Source organism: Ranitomeya variabilis, chromosome 8 (assembly GCF_051348905.1).
Source record: "Ranitomeya variabilis isolate aRanVar5 chromosome 8, aRanVar5.hap1, whole genome shotgun sequence".
Classification (NCBI taxonomy): domain Eukaryota; kingdom Metazoa; phylum Chordata; class Amphibia; order Anura; family Dendrobatidae; genus Ranitomeya; species Ranitomeya variabilis.
The window spans coordinates 7,908,189-7,923,318 of NC_135239.1; the positions used below are offsets into that span (position 1 = coordinate 7,908,189).

Consider the following 15,130-nt stretch of genomic DNA (forward strand, 5'->3'; position numbering starts at 1 on the left):
CGCCCCTGTATTACATCACCAGTGACTCGTCTCGCCCCTCTATTACATCACCAGTGACTCGTCTCGTCCCTCTATTACATCACCAGTGACTCGTATCGCCCCTCTATTACATCACCAGTGACTCGTATCGCCCCTCTATTACATCACCAGTGACTCGTATCGTCCCTCTATTACATCACCAGTGACTCGTATCGCCCATCTATTACATCACCAGTGACTCGTATCGCCCCTCTATTACATCACCAGTGACTCGTATCGCCCATCTATTACATCACCAGTGACTCGTATCGCCCCTCTATTACATCACCAGTGACTCGTATCGCCCCTCTATTACATCACCAGTGACTCGTATCGCCCATCTATTACATCACCAGTGACTCGTATCGCCCCTCTATTACATCACCAGTGACTCGTATCGTCCCTCTATTACATCACCAGTGACTCGTATCGCCCATCTATTACATCACCAGTGACTCGTATCGCCCATCTATTACATCACCAGTGACTCGTATCGCCCATCTATTACATCACCAGTGACTCGTATCGCCCCTCTATTACATCACCAGTGACTCGTATCGTCCCTCTATTACATCACCAGTGACTCGTATCGCCCATCTATTACATCACCAGTGACTCGTATCGCCCCTCTATTACATCACCAGTGACTCGTATCGCCCCTCTATTACATCACCAGTGACTCGTATCGCCCCTCTATTACATCACCAGTGACTCGTATCGCCCATCTATTACATCACCAGTGACTCGTATCGCCCATCTATTACATCACCAGTGACTCGTATCGCCCCTCTATTACATCACCAGTGACTCGTATCGCCCATCTATTACATCACCAGTGACTCGTATCGCCCCTCTATTACATCACCAGTGACTCGTATCGCCCCTCTATTACATCACCAGTGACTCGTATCGCCCATCTATTACATCACCAGTGACTCGTATCGCCCCTCTATTACATCACCAGTGACTCGTATCGTCCCTCTATTACATCACCAGTGACTCGTATCGCCCATCTATTACATCACCAGTGACTCGTATCGCCCATCTATTACATCACCAGTGACTCGTATCGCCCATCTATTACATCACCAGTGACTCGTATCGCCCCTCTATTACATCACCAGTGACTCGTATCGTCCCTCTATTACATCACCAGTGACTCGTATCGCCCATCTATTACATCACCAGTGACTCGTATCGCCCCTCTATTACATCACCAGTGACTCGTATCGCCCCTCTATTACATCACCAGTGACTCGTATCGCCCCTCTATTACATCACCAGTGACTCGTATCGCCCATCTATTACATCACCAGTGACTCGTATCGCCCATCTATTACATCACCAGTGACTCGTATCGCCCCTCTATTACATCACCAGTGACTCTGTCACATGTGACTATAGGAGAATTACTTTACTCCCAGACGGACACTAAACAGACGGAGACGGACCACTACGTCTTCTCTGGGTGCAAAAATGGCTGAATTTGATCGAACACATTGATAAAAGGGAACAATGGTGACTTTTATTCTTTGTCCAAGTAGAAGCCATATTGAGATTAGGCTGTAAGTGCACTGGAGGCGGGCTAATGCACTTCTGCTTCTTTCTGCTGGCACGCCCCCAGTGCACCTCCAGTCTGATTTGCATATGGCTTCTGCACAGGATTTCTCCTGAGTGACACTTTGGATCTCTACAAAAAAGGAGTCATTTTTATTGAGGGCTGAGCGCCTACCCAGCGGTCCCTCCACTGCCGAATCTAAGAACGTGTGGACGGCTTCCATAGCTCACCCTCTGACAGGTGCGGGTGTATGGAGCCAGCTCAGGAGCTGCGTTATACAGCCGGCATCTGCAGCTGCGCTCCGATTACTGCTGATTAACCCCTTAATCACTGGCATTTATGCTTCCACAGTGTGTTTTTACCTATTTCGGTGCCAATTTTGTCTCCCCCCTCAATAACAAGATTGCTGGTTTCTGATGGGTTATCATGGCAGCCGGGAATCTACCAAAGGCCCGTGTCACCGCTGTCCGCAGGCCCGTGTCACCGCTGTCCGCAGGCCCGTGTCACCGCTGTCCGCAGGCCCGTGTCACCGCTGTCCGCAGGCCCGTGTCACCGCTGTCCGCAGGCCCGTGTCACCGCTGTCCGCAGGCCCGTGTCACCGCTGTCCGCAGGCCCGTGTAACCTCTATCCAAAGGCCCGTGTCACCTCTGTCCGCAGGCCCGTGTCACCTCTGTCCGCAGGCCCGTGTCACCTCTGTCCGCAGGCCCGTGTCACCTCTGTCCTCAGGCCCGTGTCACCGCTGTCCGCAGGCCCGTGTCACCGCTGTCCTCAGGCCCGTGTCACCGCTGTCCTCAGGCCCGTGTCACCGCTGTCCGCAGGCCCGTGTCACCGCTGTCCTCAGGCCCGTGTCACCTCTGTCCGCAGGCCGGTGTCACCGCTGTCCGCAGGCCCGTGTCACCGCTGTCCGCAGGCCCGTGTCACCGCTGTCCGCAGGCCCGTGTCACCGCTGTCCGCAGGCCCGTGTCACCGCTGTCCGCAGGCCCGTGTCACCGCTGTCCGCAGGCCCGTGTAACCTCTCTCCAAAGGCCCGTGTCACCTCTGTCCGCAGGCCCGTGTCACCTCTGTCCGCAGGCCCGTGTCACCTCTGTCCTCAGGCCCGTGTCACCGCTGTCCGCAGGCCCGTGTCACCGCTGTCCTCAGGCCCGTGTCACCGCTGTCCTCAGGCCCGTGTCACCGCTGTCCTCAGGCCCGTGTCACCGCTGTCCTCAGGCCCGTGTCACCTCTGTCCTCAGGCCCGTGTCACCTCTGTCCGCAGGCCCGTGTCACCTCTGTCCGCAGGCCCGTGTCACCGCTGTCCGCAGGCCCGTGTCACCGCTGTCCGCAGGCCCGTGTCACCTCTGTCCGCAGGCCCGTGTCACCGCTGTCCTCAGGCCCGTGTCACCCCTGTCCGCAGGCCCGTGTCACCTCTGTCCGCAGGCCCGTGTCACCTCTGTCCGCAGGCCCGTGTCACCGCTGTCCGCAGGCCCGTGTCACCGCTGTCCGCAGGCCCGTGTCACCTCTGTCCGCAGGCCCGTGTCACCGCTGTCCTCAGGCCCGTGTCACCCCTGTCCGCAGGCCCGTGTCACCCCTGTCCGCAGGCCCGTGTCACCTCTGTCCGCAGGCCCGTGTCACCTCTGTCCGCAGGCCCGTGTCACCGCTGTCCGCAGGCCCGTGTCACCGCTGTCCGCAGGCCCGTGTCACCGCTGTCCGCAGGCCCGTGTCACCGCTGTCCGCAGGCCCGTGTCACCGCTGTCCGCAGGCCCGTGTCACCGCTGTCCGCAGGCCCGTGTCACCGCTGTCCGCAGGCCCGTGTCACCGCTGTCCGCAGGCCCGTGTCACCGCTGTCCGCAGGCCCTTGTCACCGCTGTCCTCAGGCCCGTGTCACCGCTGTCCTCAGGCCCGTGTCACCTCTGTCCGCAGGCCCGTGTCACCGCTGTCCGCAGGCCCGTGTCACCGCTGTCCGCAGGCCCGTGTCACCGCTGTCCGCAGGCCCGTGTCACCGCTGTCCGCAGGCCCGTGTCACCGCTGTCCGCAGGCCCGTGTCACCGCTGTCCGCAGGCCCGTGTCACCGCTGTCCGCAGGCCCGTGTCACCGCTGTCCGCAGGCCCTTGTCACCGCTGTCCTCAGGCCCGTGTCACCGCTGTCCTCAGGCCCGTGTCACCGCTGTCCGCAGGCCCTTGTCACCGCTGTCCTCAGGCCCGTGTCACCGCTGTCCGCAGGCCCGTGTCACCGCTGTCCTCAGGCCCGTGTCACCTCTGTCCGCAGGCCCGTGTCACCGCTGTCCTCAGGCCCGTGTCACCGCTGTCCTCAGGCCCGTGTCACCTCTGTCCGCAGGCCCGTGTCACCGCTGTCCGCAGGCCCGTGTCACCGCTGTCCGCAGGCCCGTGTCACCGCTGTCCTCAGGCCCGTGTCACTGCTGTCCTCAGGCCCGTGTCACCGCTGTCCGCAGGCTCGTGTCACCGCTGTCCGCAGGCTCGTGTCACCGCTGTCCGCAGGCCCGTGTCACCGCTGTCCTCAGGCCCGTGTCACCGCTGTCCTCAGGCCCGTGTCACCTCTGTCCGCAGGCCCGTGTCACCTCTGTCCGCAGGCCCGTGTCACCGCTGTCCGCAGGCCCAAGTAACATCTATCCTCAGGCCCGTGTCACCGCTGTCCGCAGGCCCGTGTCACCTCTGTCCTCAGGCCCGTGTCACCGCTGTCCGCAGGCCCGTGTCACCTCTGTCCGCAAGCCCGTGTCACCGCTGTCCGCAGGCCCGTGTCACCTCTGTCCGCAGGCCCGTGTCACCTCTGTCCTCAGGCCCGTGTCACCTCTGTCCGCAGGCCCGTGTCGCCTCTGTCCGCAGGCCCGTGTCACCGCTGTCCGCAGGCCCATGTAACATCTATCCGAAGGCCCATGTCACTGCTTTCCGAAGGAACATGTAATTTCTCTCCGAAGGCCCGTGTCACTGCTGTCTTTCTACACCTATGATGCCTAGTGGTAAATGACTGATTTGGATTTTTTTAGTTTATCCCCCTCCCCCATAAAACTGAATAAAAAGGGAGCAAAGCATCGTGTGTACCCCAAGATGGTACCAATGAAAGCACCAGCTCAACACACAAAAAAACAAACCCTCATACAGCTCCATCACTGGAAAATTAAAAAGAAACTGGTGGCGGCACAATGGTGTCATTCAAAACTACAATTTGCCCATCAAATAACGAGGCCTCATATATCCGTGTGGATGGAAATACAAGAACGGGATGAAAACAGCGAAAACGCAGAAAACAAAAATTGTCCTAAGGGGTTAATATTAGTGATGAGCGACTATACTCGTTGCTCGGGTTTTCCAGAGCACGCTCGGGGGTCCTCCGAGTATTTGTTAGTGCTCGGAGATTTAGTTTTCATCGCTGCAGCTGAATGATTTACAGCTACTAACCAGGCTGAGTACATGTGGGGGTTGCCTGGTTGCTAGTGAATCCCCACATGTATTCAATCTCCCTAGTAGCTGTAAATCATTCAACTGCTGGGATGAAAACTACATCTCCGATCACTAACAAATACTCGGAGGACCCCCGAGCGTGCTCTGGAAGACCCCAGCAATGAGAACACTCGCTCATCACTAGTTAATATGCTATATGATGCCTATTGTGGTGCCCTGGTTTGCTGCTGCCATCTTGTGGACACTTTGAATATTGCAGCGCTCTTTTACAGTTCAGGAATGTGGTACATTGGATCTCTTGTTAGATTGGGGGAAGGGCGACCAGGAGCAATTACCACATTGGTCACATTCATTATTTGTGGTCTTTTTTTTAGTCATTTTCTTTTTTCTTTTATTGTATTTGTTGACTTTTCTTTTTAAACCAAATTTTTCTCCAAAGCATAAAAAAAGAACATTTTTTATTTTATCTTTAACCTTTTTGCTACTTTATATCTCCAAAAGTCACACCTCTTACATAAATGCTACAAGTTTTGCGCAAACATTTCAGATGTATTTTAATTCAGACCAGGGAGGGAATGGAGCAAATTTTCTCCAAATATTAGAGACTTTATAAAATGTCACAATTTATGAATCGGACAAAAACATCTGGAAACATCAAACCCCGTTCACAATGACAAACGTGGAAAAAACAAACCCCCAAATCACAGGTGAATACTTACGAAATAGACTTTAAAAAACACACAATTGAGAAACGTGAGAAGATTGAAAAGTGCAAAATACCAAAAACTGGAGAAAAAGCCGGGACAAGTGCAATAATGAATGGCGCCCAATGAGGGCTGATGATTTTGCACAAAAGTCATGAACTACGTGCTGATTTTTGTAGGATTCACCATAAAAAAAACACTAAAAATCCCTGTGCTGATGAATGGAGGGAATCGAGAGTCGCGGCTCCCGGCTGTTTCTGTAAAGTATTCAATGACCTGAATCTGCTGTCAGCCCCTTATTGGGGTTTGTTTCCGTCTTTCACCTCTTTGTCACTAATCCGTCCTGTCCATATTAACGATGATAAAATCCGGTCATCCTCGCCCTCCGGGTGCCGGTGATTGTGGCTGCACTCTACGTTGTCACCGCTGCAGCTTGTACACAATCACCGGCGGAGATCCAGCACCTGCCGCACGGAGGGCGAGTATCAGCGGAATTTATTACATTTCATTTGGCCAGGGTGAATTATTAAATATCTAAGTTATTACGAGCACATCTCTATAGGGTATCGTGTTATTTATGGCATGACATCAAAAATGGCATCTCAACCTACAAAAAACAAGCCCCCTGTGACTGCAGAGATATCAAATCATGACTTTGGGGTTTTTACTAAAGAAAAAAAAATCTGCTTCCTGAGTGGAGGACGTTTTTCCCGCATAGTCCGGTTGTGTCCGGATCCATCTGAGCGAGACCCCGTAGTGCAGACATCTCAACATTTACAACTTTCTGTGCCGTCTTTATGCTTCTTCCCTAAAACTTTGCACTTCTTTCAGACAACCCCTTTAAATATTAGGAAATTGCATGTACAGCGCTTCCCTGTGATACATTTATTCCCGGATTTCTGTAGTCCCGAACCCTTTTACCCCCCAGTAACCCTTCGTGCCGTGGATGAGGACGCAGTAAATGGAGAACACTTGTGCGATGTCTGAATGTGAGTGAGTGTGTAATGAATTCCCCGCACGGCTCATTACCTGCGTCTGCCGGACCACCCACCCTCCCCTCCGTGCGTACACACACTCACACAGCGCGATATCATTCATTGTAATTATGGTTTATAACCAGTATAATTGTGAGAAACGAGTGACGATCTCGGACGCCTCCTAAGATATGATCTGTCACAAAGGAGAGAAATCGGGAAAGATTCTCTAAGCAAAACCATCTGGAGATTTGTCTTGGTGACAGCGCTCCCCGAGGATCCCTTCATTACCGGGGGGCCCTTTAATACCGCAGATCACAGCGATGGCCGTCACGGACGCTCTGCAGCGGGCGACATTTTTATGGATCTTGCAGACTGTTATCACATGAAGTTGTTCCAGGGTAACAGTCATGATTAAAGGCTCCGGGAGCTGCCAAACCAGTCTCCACCAGGACGAGGAGTACGGCACTGTGCCAGGTAAGAGCTATAGAGGACGCAGTGATCAGCAGGCGAGAAGAGGACGCGGCGATCAGTGGATGGCAAAGAGGACGCGGCGATCAGCGGACAGTAAAGAATATGCACAAATAGAGAAAAGACCAATGCATATACACCGTGCACACCTGTAAATAGAGTATATCAAAATCACTCTTTATTCTCATATATAATATATAACCAAAACATGAAACGGCACCAAAAACAGATAATTGTACAAAGCAGTGACCCTGTAATATAATATAGTGGGTACTATTAGATACTATGGGGCCATTGTGTTATTGGCATGTACAGTGTATATTATATTACAGGGTCACTGCTTTGTACAGTTATCTGTTTTTGGTGCCGTTTCATGTTTTGGTTATATATTATATATGTACAGGACAATGGATAAGGGTGTCTGTATTATGTTTTTAATAATGTTTGTGCTTTTGTGAGAATAAAGAGTGATTTTGATATACTCTATTTACAGGTGTGCACGGTGTATATGCATTGCTCTCTTCTCATTTTGTGCATATTCGCCTCTCCACGCATTCTGTAGCACCCTAGTCTATATTGCATTACAATTAGTTATATTGTGGTGCACCCAATACTTAATTATTAGCATGGACGGCAAAGAAGACACAGTGATCAGTGGACGGCAAAGAAGACACAGTGATCAGTGGACGGCAAAGAAGACACAGTGATCAGTGGACGGCAAAGAAGACACAGTGATCAGTGGACGGCAAAGAAGACACAGTGATCAGTGGACGGCAAAGAAGACACAGTGATCAGTGGCCGGCGAAGAGGATGCAGAGATTAGTAGATGACTGTGGCTTCTTCATCCGCCTGATTATCGAGGTCCTGGACCCCACAAGTCAGACATTAGTGGTCTACACTGATCAGTAAGGACACCACTGCCCTTCATCTTACATGCCAAAAATCTGCTATTGTACAAAGCCGTGTAAGCAGTGAGGGGGCCGCAGCGTTCACTGGACTGCGGAGCAGAAAGGGCGCTGCCGAGACAAAGTGATAATGATAGCATGTCCTAAGCAGAGGCCATTTTAAAGGCCTTGATGACCTCCTGAAGATTTCTAAAAATATTTAGAACCCTTTTACTCCAATTTTACAGCTCAGAAGAAATCTGTTGAGCAAACTCAAAACATAACGAGGACTGAAAAATGTGCAAAAGCCAAGATGAATTTGGAGCAAAAATATACATCCATACAATCTAAATTTATACTCAAATAAAAGGTGCAAAAAATGATAAATCGCAGCCAGAATGTTTACAAAGTTCTTGAGGTTTTCATGTAGATAATTCTCATCAATCTGTTGCGATCAATAACCTGAACATGTTGCGAAAAAAGATATAAAGATGCAGTGAATGTTGTGAATCGTTCAAAAAACCATAAAATTGAAAACAATTAATAAAAACGATAGAAAATCTGGTAAAACAATGTAGGGATCGCCGTAACCCCAGATTAATGTCATATAGCAGTGATAATCGCCACTGAAATAGGTTGTGTAATCCCACTAGTGACCACCAGGTGGCAGACGCGTCACATCAATCCTTCCTGCAGCGATCACTGTGACTTTCATAGCTGCTCAGTGTCACAGGTCCTCGTACGTTCCTCATTGTGGAAATCACTGACATTTATTCTCACACACACGTGTACATATACAGTATACAGGAAAGTATTCACACCCCTTTACATTTTTCACTCTTTGTTTCATTGCAGCCATTTGGTAAATTCAAAAAAGTTCATTTTTCTCTCATTAATGTACACTCTGCACCCCATCTTGGCTGAAAAAAACTGAAGTTTTTGCAAATTTAATAAAAAAAACCTGAAATATCACCTGGCCATAAGTCTTCAGACCCTTTGCTCAGACACTCATATTTAAGTCCCATGCTGTCCATTTCCTTGTGATCCTCCTTGAGATGGTTCTACTTCATTGTAGTCCAGCTGTGTGTAATTACACTGATAGGACTTGATTTGGAAAGGCGTACACCTGTCTATATAAGACCTCACAGCTCACAGTGCATGTCAGACCAAAGGAGAATCATGAGGTCAAAGGACCTGGCCAAGGAGCTCAGAGACAGAATTGTGGCAAGGCACAGATCTGGCCAAGGCTACAACGGAATTTCTGCAGTACTCAAGGTTCTTAAGAGCACAGTGGCCTCCATAATCCTTAAATGGAAGAAGTTTGGGACCACCAGAAGTCTTCCTAGACCTGGCCGTCCAGCCAAACTGAGCAATCATGGGAGAAGAGCCTTGGTGAAGAGGTAATGAAGAACCCCAAGATCACTGTGGCTGAGCTCCAGAGATGCAGTAGGGAGATGGGGGAAAGTTCCACAAAGTCAACTATCACTGCAGCCTCCACCAGTCGGGCATTTATGGCAGAGTGGCCCGACAGAAGCTTCTCCTCAGTGCAAGACATATGAAAGCCCACATAGAGTTTGCTAAAAAACACATGAAACACATGAAGGACTCCCAGACTATGACTATGAGACTATGAGAAATAAGATTCTCTGTTCTGATGAGATGAAGATAGACCTTTATGGTGATAATTCTAAGCGGTATGTGTGGAGAAAACCAGGCACTGCTCATCACCTGCTCAATACAATCCCAACAGTGAAGCATGGTGGTGGCAGCATCATGCTATGGGGGTGTTTTTCAGCTGCAGGGACAGGACGACTGGTTGTCATTGAAGGAAACATGAATGTGGCCAAGTACAGAGATATCCTGGATGTCAACCTCTTCCCGAGTGCTCTGGACTTCAGACTTGGCTGAAGGTTCACCTTCTAACAAGACAATGACCCTAAGCACACAGCTAAAATAACAAAGGGGAGTGGCTTCAGAACAACTCTGTGACCATTCCTGACCGGCCCAGCCAGAGCCCTGACCTAAACCCAATAGAACGTCTCTGGAGAGACCTGAAAATGGCGTCCACCAACATTCATCATCCAACCTGACGGAACTGGAGAGGATCTGCAAGGAAGAATGGCCGAGGATCCCCAAATCCAGGGGTGAAAAAGTTGTTGCATCATTCCCAAGAAGACTCATGGCTGTACTAGCTCAAAAAGTGCTTCTCAATACTGAGCATATAGTGTATAGTGTACAGGTAATCCAGGGATCACCAGTGACATTATACACGGGAGCTCTGTATATAGTGTCCGTGTACAGGTACTACAGTGATCACCAGTGACATTATACACGGGAGCTCTGTATATAGTGTCCGTGTACAGGTAATATAGTGATCACAGGTGACATACAAAGGAGCTCTGTATATAGTGTACAGGTAATACAGGGATCACCAGTGACATTATACACAGGAGCTCTGTATATAATGTCAGTGTACAGGTAATATAGTGATCACAGGTGAAATTATACACAGGAGCTCTGTATATAGTGTCAGTGTACAGGTAATCCAGGGATCACCAGTGACATTATACACAGGGGCTCTGTATATACAAGCAACACAAAGAAAAGTACATGCATCAAAAAATTGGGATCACCACACCAATAGTTTTAGTACAAAAGATAACAAATTTTAATATTATTGAAAACCCCACACAAGAACTGTTTTTTAAAAACAATTAAAAACCCCACAAACAGGATAGAGGATTAGGGTCCATACAAATATTAGATACATACTCAAAAGGAAACACTGCACAGTCAATGTCAATTGTGTATATATATATATATATATATATATATATATATATATATATATATATACAGTATATATCTATATCTCAATGTGACCAAACTCAAGATAATGTGGACAGACAATATGCTGTTGTCCACTGTGGACCTTCAGGAAGACGCTATAAGCGTCGATACGCGTGGGTCCTAACACTGCCACAGTCCGCTATGCTAATAATTGAGGTGACCTACCTGATAGTGTGGGGGTAAGACACTGGGTCCTTTGGTGCAGCTTTTGGAGACTAGTTATTTCTGGAGCACTTGATCTCCTCGTGCCCTTTGGATACTCAGGCCTTCCCGCAGTTGTGGATGATATTGCTGGACAATTATTACACTGATCTCACATCGAATATGCTATTTTAGTAAGAACGTCATTGATTGTTTTTGAAAGGGATAACAGCATATATTGTCTGGTCCACATTATCTTCAGTTTTGTCACATTGAGATATATATATATATATATATATATACAATTAACATTAACTGTGCAGTGTTTCCTTTTGAGTATGTAACTCATATTTGTATGGACCCTAATCCTCTATCCTGTTTGTGGGGTTTTTAATTGTTTTAAAAAAAACAGTTCTTGTGTGGTGTTTTCAATAAAATTTTGTTATCTTTTGTACTAAAACTATTGGTGTGGTGATCCCAATTTTTGATGTATGTACTTTTCTTTGTGTTGCTTGTCTATATCGATATGCATCAGGTGTTCCCCCTTTCTTCTATTTAAAGTGGATGGTGCCCGCTCAAATTGCGTTTTAGGAGCTCTGTATATAGTGTCAGTGTACAAGTAATACAGGGATGACCAGTGACATTATACAGAGGGGCTCTGTATATAATATACAGGGTTTAGTGCCAGTGTACCGGTAATGCACTTTCGAGTGACGGTCTCTAGTTGAAGTTATTCATCTTCGCTTTTCTTCTTCATCCAGCACAGACCACCATCACTTCTTCCAGCCAGAACTCGTCTATGAAGAAAATAAAACAGTTATCTAGAGCCACGCTTCCAGAGCACATTCCCCACTTTTTCTCCTACTTCTTCACTATGCAGCTGAATACAGACATTCACCCACCATTAGTATATAATTAGTTATTATTAGTGATGAGCGAATGTGCTCGGATATCGTGTTATCAGAGCATGCTCGGGTGTTATCTGAGTATCTTGTGCATGCTTGAGTAATATGTTTGAGTCCCGGTGGCTGTCTGTCGTGATGCTATTGGACAGCCGCAACACTCACCTATTTTTGAGCGCCCTCTAGTGGTGTCTGGTGAGCGTTTCAGTGCCAGGGATTCTGTAGAGAAGGCTGTCACCTATTTTTGAGCGCCCCCTAGTGGTGTCAGGTGAGCGTTTCAGTGCCAGGGATTCTGTAGAGAAGGCTGCTCCTGGGACCATCGCTGCTCGTGTGCCATGTATGGCCAGGTATTACATGAACGGCGTATCTTTATATCCCTTGCTGTTCCCCTGTGCCCCTGCAGTGGGCGCCGCGATCTACGCTGTGCTGACGCCTTGTGTCTTCTCTCGTAGAACCAGCTCTACATGCATCTCACCAACTACTCTGTCAACAAACACAACCAGAACTTTGAGCGTGACGAGACGGAGGACCGAGGCAGCAAACGCTCCATCCGGTGGTTTACCGAATTCCTGCGTGCCAATGACCATGACGTGGCCAAGTTCTGGAACGACATTTCTGTAAGACCCGGCGGCTGTTACTGCAAATACAACTGATATTATCACAGTCTGATACTGACACTGAGTGATACAATGTAATTATTATTCAGGAGGATCGTCATCCTGCCCTCCACCCCTCCAGGTCCTCCACAGTATATCCATGATATACGGGGGCGCTATAGGCATTATGTGCTGAGGTGCGGGGTCGTTATATTAATTATATACAGAGCTCCGGAGTTGTTCTATACAGGGGTTGTTATTGTCAGTATATACTGAGCCCCGGGGTCGTTATATACTGGAGGCTTTATATACTGGGGGTGCTATAGTCATTATATACTGAGCTCCGGGGTCGTTATATACTGGGGTCGTTATATACTGGGGGCGTTATAGTTATTATATACTGAGCTCCGGGGTTTTTATATACTGGGGGCGTTATATACGGAGGGCATTATATACTCTAGGCGTTATATATGGGGTTGTTATATACTTAGGTCGTTATATTCAGTATATACTGAGCTACGGGGGCGTTATATACTGGGGGTGCTATAGTCATTATATACTGAGGTCCGGGGTCGTTATATACTGGGGGTGTTATATACGGGGGTTGTTATTGTCAGTATATACTGAGCCCCGGGGTCATTATATACTGGGGGGCGTTATATACGGGGGCGTTATATACTGGGGGTGCTATAGTCATTATATACTGAGCTCCGGGGTCGTTATATACTGGGGGCGTTATATACTGGGGGTGCTATAGTCATTATTTACTGAGGTCCGGGGTCATTATATACTGGGGGCGTTATGTACGGGGGCGTTATATACTGGGGGCGTTATATACTGGGGTTGTTATATGCTTGGGTCGTTAGTCAGTATATACTGAGCTACGGGGGCGTTATATACTGGGGCGTTATATACTGGGGTGCTATAGTCATTATATACTGAGCCCCTTGGTAGTTATATACTGGGGCGTTATATACTGGGGTGCTATAGTCATTATATACTGAGCCCCTTGGTAGTTATATACTGGGGCGTTATATACTGGGGGTGCTATAGTCATTATATACTGAGCTCCGGGGTCATTATATACTGGGGGCGTTATATACTGGGGTGCTCTAGTCATTATATACTGAGCTCCGGGGTCGTTGTATACTGGGGGCGTTATATACTGGGGTGCTATAGTCATTATATACTGAGCCCCTTGGTAGTTATATACTGGGGTGTTATTTACTGGGGGTGCTATAGTCATTATATACTGAGCCCCCGGGTAGTTATATACTGGGACGTTATGTACTGGGGTGCTATAGTCAATATATACTGAGCTCCGGGGTCATTATATACTGGGGCGTTATATACTGGGTGCTATAGTCATTATATACTGAGCTCCGGGGTCGTTATATACTGGGGCGTTATATACTGGGGTGCTATAGTCATTATATACTGAGCCCCTCGATAGTTATATACTGGGGAGTTATATACTGGGGGTGCTATAGTCATTATATACTGAGCCCCCGGGTAGTTATATACTGGGACGTTATATACTGGGGTGCTATAGTCAATATATACTGAGCTCCGGGGTCATTATATACTGGGGCGTTATATACTGTGGTGCTATAGTCATTATATACTGAGCCCCTTGGTAGTTATATACTGGGGCGTTATATACTGGGGTGCTATAGTCATATACTGAGCCCCTCGGTAGTTATATACTGGGGCGTTATATACTGGGGGTGCTATAGTCATTATATACTGAGCCCCCTGGTAGTTATATACTGGGGCGTTATATACTGGGGGTGCTATAGTCATTATATACTGAGCCCCTCGGTAGTTATATACTGGGGGCGTTATATACTGGGGTGCTATAGTCATTATATACTGAGCTCCGGGGTCGTTATATACTGGGGCGTTATATACTGGGGTGCTATAGTCATTATATACTGAGCCCCTCGGTAGTTATATACTGGGGCGTTATATACTGGGGGTGCTATAGTCATTATATACTGAGCCCCCGGGTAGTTATATACTGGGGTCGTTATATACTGGGGTGCTATAGTCATTATATACTGAGCCCCCTGGTAGTTATATACTGGGGCGTTATATACTGGGGGTGCTATAGTCATTATATACTGAGCCCCTGGGTAGTTATATACTGGGGCGTTATATACTGGGGGTGCTATAGTCATTATATACTGAGCCCCCTGGTAGTTATATACTGGGGCGTTATATACTGGGGTGCTATAGTCATTATATACTGAGCCCCCTGGTAGTTATATACTGGGGCGTTATATACTGGGGGTGCTATAGTCATTATATACTGAGCCCCTCGATAGTTATATACTGGGGAGTTATATACTGGGGGTGCTATAGTCATTATATACTGAGCCCCCGGGTAGTTATATACTGGGACGTTATATACTGGGGTGCTATAGTCAATATATACTGAGCTCCGGGGTCATTATATACTGGGGCGTTATATACTGTGGTGCTATAGTCATTATATACTGAGCCCCTTGGTAGTTATATACTGGGGCGTTATATACTGGGGTGCTATAGTCATATACTGAGCCCCTCGGTAGTTATATACTGGGGCGTTATATACTGGGGGTGCTATAGTCATTATATACTGAGCCCCCTGGTAGT

At 48.2% G+C, this 15,130-nt stretch overlaps 1 protein-coding gene across 18 annotated transcripts in view; it reads left to right on the forward strand.

The window, feature by feature from the left end:
- The window catches only part of TTLL7 (tubulin tyrosine ligase like 7), a 203,459-nt gene that overhangs the window by 50,059 nt on the left and 138,270 nt on the right, over positions 1-15,130 (forward strand). For all 18 annotated transcript variants that reach the window (XM_077277940.1, XM_077277942.1, XM_077277937.1 and 15 more), the window contains one exon: positions 12,350-12,514. In XM_077277940.1, coding sequence (XP_077134055.1) covers positions 12,350-12,514 — 165 coding nt within the window. The remainder of the gene's footprint in view (positions 1-12,349; positions 12,515-15,130) is intronic.